A 7,141-nucleotide genomic window follows, 5' to 3' on the forward strand; every position below is an offset into this window, starting at 1 on the left:
GTAGGAGAGAGGAGAAAAAAAGCCCCCAGAGAAGGGGGGGGGGGGGGGGGACGAATCCCAGGGGGTAACTCCAGGCTTCAGTTGTGATTGTAATGCCATTCTCTCAGTGCTACCAACATGAAAGGTAACGCTGACCTTCATAAATCTAGCCTCTGGAGTAACTAAAGTCCAGACTTTGTAAAGCAAATCCATCCGCTACCCCATAGGCTTCTATGGTTAATAAATTTAGTTATCGATGGAAACTCCACTCAGCCTTCAAGCCCAAATGAAGTCAAGTGGGTATTTGGTTATAGGTTTGATTAATGAAGCTCAGACCTAAGACCAACTGTAATCATTTCTGGCTGTTTAAGTCTTGAAAACATTTGAGAGCTAACACACTTTGTAGGTATGAGGCATTAAGTAGTGGACGCCTCCTTGACAGTTCATATCCACCCTCTCTAAAGCCCACAGACTTTTCTGTCGCTGGCTTTCTTGCCCTCTCTGTTAACAGAATCTTTCTGGACATAGGCACTCTAGAGCATGCTTGTTTATTCTATAAACAGGCTACCACAATAGCCGCGAAATCAAAGCAGGCCTATCAGGCAGGCAGAAATACCTCCAGTCTTGGTGCATCAGAGCTGTTAGACAAGTTGCAAGAGGAGGATCCGGATGATAAGGACAGAGGAGGACTCCTGGTCAGTTTGAATTTGTGTGAATGAAATGCTCTTACCTTATGAAAAGATAAGAAGCACAATTATAGGGAAAACTGGGGAACTGCTGAGGAGGGCCCAGATAGGAGATAGCAGACACATCGAAGGCTCCCTGGAGGAAGACTGAACTGCGATCATTTATCAATAGAAGATGTTAGGACGAGCTGGAGCCGCAATGGCGGCCTTTGGCAGACCGGTTTAGTCCAGCATACTTGAAGTTTCTTTTTCAGCTATTTCGTTATTTCCCCATGACATGTTGGGTTTTTTTTTTTTTTTCTTTTAAAGTGTCTTATTTTCAATGAAACTAAATTATTTTCCTAATTTTAAATTGACACTACTCTTCTTCAGGGGTGAAAAGGTATTCAAAGCTAAACTATGAGCCCTTTCCCAAAGAAGAAGATCTGATCTGGGACCAGCAGGTGACGTCATGATTACGTCGCTGGGCTCCCACGTAGTCAACCGCGGTTCAAGTCCTGGACCTGGCGACTTAAAATCCACACATGTGCATGCGTGCACACAGACCTGAGATGAGGCTGGAGGAGAAGCGATTGTGGCATTGCCACCCCTCCGGGGGTGATTTCTCTCTGCCTCTCCGGCGAGTGCACACTCCCTATAGCAAACATCTTTATTTTTAAAAACAGAGGAAGAATATAATCTAAGTACTTATTTTTGAATTCAGTAAGGTCTCGAAGTTACAGTGCACAATTCTTTAAAATAATCCTTTTCCTATTGCTATGCCTGTACCAAGCAGTCCTCTGTCCCGTACCGGAAGTTATGAAATGAATTGGGTATTATGGAGGGTTCAGGGCTGGCTTTATGGCACGGTGGTTCAGGATCCCACATGCCCAACCATACAGACCCAGTGGCTTGAGGAACACGCTGGGCGTGTGTGCCCAAAATCCCCAAAGGAAGGAGAAGTGGAGGACAAGGCACTGCCGTGTGACATTTCCTGGGGACTGCTTCCTCCTGTCTGCACAGACACACGCTCTGGCCACCCGTCAGTCCACGGGCTCACATTCCCTCCTGGACGCTGACATTTCGCAGACTGTCCAAGGCTAGTACTTGCCAGCGACCATCGGAGTCTGTCGTTTTCACTCGAGTTGTGAGCTGAGGTGGAATGCACGGTCGATTTTGCCGACAGCGCTGCTCGGCTCCTTGTGGCCGTCCCTATTTCTGTGGAGGGAGCCACCACGGCCTGTGTTTCATGGTGTCGTGTGGCGCTGCCTCAGCTTGACCTAGGCGTCACTGGAGGAAATCCATCCTTACCTAGGCTTGTGTGAACAATTAGAGGCACCTGGCATTGCGAGTGGATCGTGCCATTTTAGTATAAAGTAGTGAAAGCAAAATGTATTTATTTATTTTCATTTGCTACAGGTCAGCGAGAGTCAGAGAGAGAGAGAGAATGAGAGAGAGCAGCCTCAGAGGTTGACCGTGCCACCGCCCCTCCTCCACTCTCCTCCCTGGATTTTGGGGACACATACACACACTCAGTGTCTCACATGTCTTCAAGCTGCCGGTCCCGGGTTCAGACCACACAGTTAGCCGTGTCTGATCCAGCTACTTCAACCATCATACAGGGACCGCCCCTAAAAGTTAAATTTTTAATAGTATAAAAGATTTGTTTTGTTTTGTTTTTGCTGTAGGGCTTGCAGAGAGAGAGAGAAAATGAGAAATCACCCCTGGGGGGGATGGTCATGCTACCATCCCATCTCTTCCAGGCTCGTCTCAGGATTTTGGGCATGCACACACCGCATGCGTCTGGCATGATTTTTAACTCACCATGTCCAGAACTCATACCACACAGCCTGCCATGTGGGATCCACCGCCTTAACCTCCACACCATTTACTGGCCAAATATGAAGACATGTTTAGATCACTCACTTGTAAGGTTCTGATACTCATCCAAACTACATACGCATTCTGTATTCATGACAGCGCTGTGTGCACGCATGTGAGAGCAACAGAGAAGAGCACCCTCCAGGGTCTGGTCTTGTGATCCCCTCCCTCGAGTCCTCCAGCCTGAAGCATCGTGGGCACTTCCATGCTTGGGCCATTTGTCCCCACCGAGCAGGTGGCTTTAACCCACAGTCACTATGTGGAGTGTGGCTTTTCTTTTTTTTGGAGAGGTTTTTGCTATAGGGCATGTGCCCTCACCAGAGAGACAGAGAGACAGAAAGCGAGAAATCACCCCCCAGGGGCGATGGCCATGCCCCAATCCCTTCTCCTCCATTCTCCTCTCGGGATCTTGGGCACGCATGCACATGTGCCCGGCATGAGTTTAAGCCACCGGGTCCGGGACTGGATGAACTGCGGTCGGCTACATGGGAGTCCAGTGCCATAGCCATTATGCCATCTGCTAATCCCAGGTGTGGCTTTTCTTGAGCAGCACATGAACACTGTGCCATGGAACCAACTCGACTCTCTTAATTACAGATATTAATGAGTTCAAAGAAACCCATTAAATATGTCAGTTGTTTCCAGGAAAATACTGTCCACCTATCAGTGGTTTCCTGTCTTAGCTAACATTATTTTTTTTCATTTTGTAGGCGTCTCAATACTTTAAACAAATATGCAGTGATGAAGCTAGAAATTATCCCCCATCGGAAGAAAAAAACGGAAGAGAGTGAGTATATAAGTGTATAATAAGGTGGGGGAGTGGGCAACCCAAAGCTGGACTATGTATTTTGTGATAGGTTTTGTTTCTCGGCGTGCTGTTTTCTTGTTCTGATACTTTCTACACTATTTTTTTTTATTTTTTTATTATTATTTTAATTTGTTACAGGGCATGTGAGCTTGCTAGAGAGAGATGAGAGAGAGAGAGAGAAGTGAGAAAGCAAGCCACTAGGTCTGGGACTTGAACTGTGTTGCCCATATGGGGATCCAGCACTTGACCCATCGTGCCACCTGCTGGGCCCAGCATCCACACGTTCCAAGGTTATAGTCCTGTCTTGTCTATGGAAGACTATAGCCTTAAGTAGTTGCAGCCTGCCCATAAATTCTTTAACCTACTGTTTTTGACCTGGACAAATAATTTATTATTATGCGTAAACAGCTCCAATAGGAAGGTCTGAAGCTAAAAGACTCCCAGTCGGTTTTGCATTGCTCCTGAGAGCAATGAACGTGAAAGCTCTTTGGGAACTCCTCTGCCTTCCTGAAAATAACAGTAACTATGTTTCACAATTGCAGAGAGGAAAGGCAAGGGGACAGTGGGAGAAATTTGGAGGGAGGAAAGGACCGAGGGGCAGACGGCGGAGGGCGGGGACTCCCATGCGTGTGGTGAGGCGGTGCATGTAACCGTTGTGCGCTGTCCCTTCTGTTGATGACCCTTACGAGGTCTAGGAGTAGAGGATGGTGGAGTCCTGGGAGTGCGGGCCACAAATTAGAGTCAACGGGAATCAGTTTGGTCGAAGAACGTTATTTCTTACTGTCGAATACGAAGCGTAATTACCGTGGAGTCCCTGACCTTCACAAAGTTACCCTCACAGGGAGTTAAACCTTTTAAGCAAATAAGCTGGAACCTCAGTGCCCACTGAGCTGTGTAGAAGAGCCTGCGAATCCGTGTGTGGTGCTTTCTGCTGATGAGCCTGTGAAACGTGGGTCGCCCGATGTTTTCCACACTAGTGGAGAAGACGTGTATCAGACCAAGCTGAGCCTTGGCTGTCCTGCCTGAAAGGCCGGGGTGCAGTAGTCCATGTGACCGCGTGCCCCCGCGTCCCGCACGTAGTCCAGGCGTGGTCAGCAGACACAGCTCTGAAAAAAAAATGCCGAGTGCCGCCGGGCTGGGTACTTGTGAACCTTGTCAGGGTGCCTGGAGCGTGTCTGAGGTGAGACTTCACAGAGTGGTTCTGGCACAAGCACCAGACCACGCTCTGCTGGAGAGGGGAGGGCCAGAGCAGGTGAGAGGCTGCACTGTCTCCTGGAAGGGAGGTCTCCACTGGTATAGTAGGAGTCCGTGGACGGTTTACGGTGGCTGGAAATTTAGGTTACCACTCTGCTTAGTTGCGAAAACTTTTTAATTGCAAAAGGGAAAATAAACAGTCACAGCCAACAGACAGCAACACTGGAGGCAATCCAGACCGAGTCCCACCCAGTACTGACTCCAGCTGAAAATACTTGGCATGCCTGGAATTTTCACCAATCTCAGAGGTTTCCTCCATGAGCAATTAAAGAGCAGCCTATAGATCCCTGAGTTTCTATAAAGTGACTCTCTTATTTAGCTTGCAACACTTGGTCAGGCTTTTCCTGTTCAATTCTTGCCCTGCGTCTTTGTTATTTAAAAGAAGGGAAGTGGGTAAGAAATGAGGCGTCTACACTGGCTGCTGTGAAGAGCAGTCTCTGGTATCCGGCCTCAGCACTGCCCTGGCCCTCCTGTCCCCTGCCGTCTGCCCATGCCATGAACTAATAGCTCCGTTCTGTCTCTGCAGAGTGAGGACTCGGATGACGATGAGCCGTGTGCAATAAGTGGCAAGTGGACTTTCCAGAGGGACAGCAAGAGGTGGTCCCGGCTGGAAGAGTTTGATGTCTTTTCTCCAAAGCAGGACCCAGTGCCTGGGTCCCCAGATGGTTCCCAGCTCCAGAGCGCCGCCAGCCACGAGAGCATGCTGACGGATCTCAGCGAGCGCCAGGAGGTGTCTTCCGTGCAGAGCCTCGGCAGCACGGGCAGCCTCCCCAGCCAAGCGCCCCACGGCGGGGACACCGCCACCCCCCGGACCCACTCGGTCATCAGCGTCTGCTCCTCTGGCAACTTCACTGGCAATGAGGACTCTTTCTGCAGCCTGCCCTCTCCCAAGGAACTGTCCAGCTTCAGCTTTAGCATGAAAGGCCATGAGAAAAATGCCAAGTCCAAGACGCGCAGTTTGCTGAAACGGATGGAGAGCCTGAAGCTCAAGGGCCCCCACCACGGCAAGCACAAAGCGCCCTCGAAGCTGGGGCTGATCATCAGCGGGCCCATCCTGCAGGAGGGCGTGGACGAGGAGAAGCTCAGGCAGCTGAACTGCGTGGAGATCTCCACGCTCAACGGCAACCACATCAACGTCCCCATGGTACGCAAGAGGAGCGTCTCCAACTCCACACAGACCAGCAGTAGCAGCAGCCAGTCGGAGACCAGCAGCGCTGTCAGCACGCCCAGTCCGGTCACCAGGACCCGGAGCCTCAGTGCCTGCAGCAAGCGGGTGGGCATGTATTTGGAAGGCTTCGACCCCTTCAACCAGTCGACGTTTAACAGCGTGGTGGAGCAGAACTTCAGGAACCGCGAGAGCTACCCGGAGGACACCGTGTTCTACATCCCTGAAGATCACAAGCCGGGCACTTTCCCCAAGGCCCTCTCCAGTGGCAGTTTCTCTCCGTCAGGGAGTAACAGCTCTGTAAACTGGAGGACTGGAAGTTTCCATGGCCCTGGCCACATCAGCCTAAGGAGGGAAAACAGCAGCGACCTCCCCAAGGAGCTTAAGAGACGCAACTCCTCCAGCTCCGTGAGCAGCCGCCTGAGCATCTACGACAACGTGCCGGGCTCCATCCTCTACTCCAGTTCGGGTGACCTGGCCGACCTGGAGAATGAGGACATCTTCCCAGAGCTGGACGACATCCTCTACCACGTGAAGGGGATGCAGCGGATAGTCAACCAGTGGTCAGAAAAGTTTTCAGACGAGGGAGACTCCGACTCGGCCCTGGACTCGCTCTCCCCCTGTCCATCCTCTCCCAAACAGATCCACCTGGACGTGGACAATGGCCGAGCCACGCCCAGTGACCTTGACAGCACGGGCCACTCCCTGAACGAAGCAGAGGAGCTCACAGACATCCCGGAGAGAAGGGACTCGGGAGTCGGGGCCTCCCTGACCAGGTCCAGCAGGTAAGCTCCCTGCCCTCCCTGAGCTCCGGGGGAGGGCGGGAGACGGACGGCTCTGCTCGTTCCGGGGAGGGTATGGAATGAAGCCACGTAGATTGCTGAGGAAAGTGACTAGGAGAGCCCAGCTTCTGAGGAGTGGATATTGTCTAACGGGTGTGGAGTGTCATTTGAGGGAGACCAGAAGCTCAGCGCACGGTAACAGCCAGGTTCTGATGGTCATGGTTGCACAACATCACGAATGAACTCACCACCACAGAATTCACACTTACAGATGGCTAAGGGTGGTGATGGGTGTTCATGATCCCCGGCTCCCTGGGAGGCCGAGGCAGGAGGGTTGTGAGTTCTAGGTCAACCTGGGCTATTTGGGAGACCTTGGGGGTGGGGTGGATAAAAAAGTTAAAATGGTAAATTTAGGGGCTCCCATGCCCCTAAAGGAGTCAGACCCCACATGGCCGGCCTTGGTTTGAATCCTGGGCCTTAAAAAACATGCCACATGCTGGCCATGTGTGTGTGTGTGTGGGTGAGTGTGGGGGATGGGGTGTGTGGGGTGTGGGTGTGAGTGCGTGTGTGTGTGGGGGGGGAGTGTGTGGGGGGGTGTGTGAGTGTG

General features: G+C 51.4%; 1 protein-coding gene across 1 annotated transcript in view; it reads left to right on the forward strand.

Annotated features, from left to right (window-relative positions):
• The window catches only part of DLC1 (DLC1 Rho GTPase activating protein), a 55,731-nt gene that overhangs the window by 29,933 nt on the left and 18,657 nt on the right, over window positions 1-7,141 (forward strand). Inside the window, exons 4-5 of the mRNA XM_006158983.3 lie at window positions 3,236-3,326; window positions 5,114-6,537. Coding sequence (XP_006159045.1) covers window positions 3,236-3,326; window positions 5,114-6,537 — 1,515 coding nt within the window. The remainder of the gene's footprint in view (window positions 1-3,235; window positions 3,327-5,113; window positions 6,538-7,141) is intronic.

This window comes from Tupaia chinensis, unplaced genomic scaffold (assembly GCF_000334495.1).
Source record: "Tupaia chinensis unplaced genomic scaffold, TupChi_1.0 Scaffold000619_1, whole genome shotgun sequence".
Taxonomy (NCBI): Eukaryota; Metazoa; Chordata; class Mammalia; order Scandentia; family Tupaiidae; genus Tupaia; species Tupaia belangeri.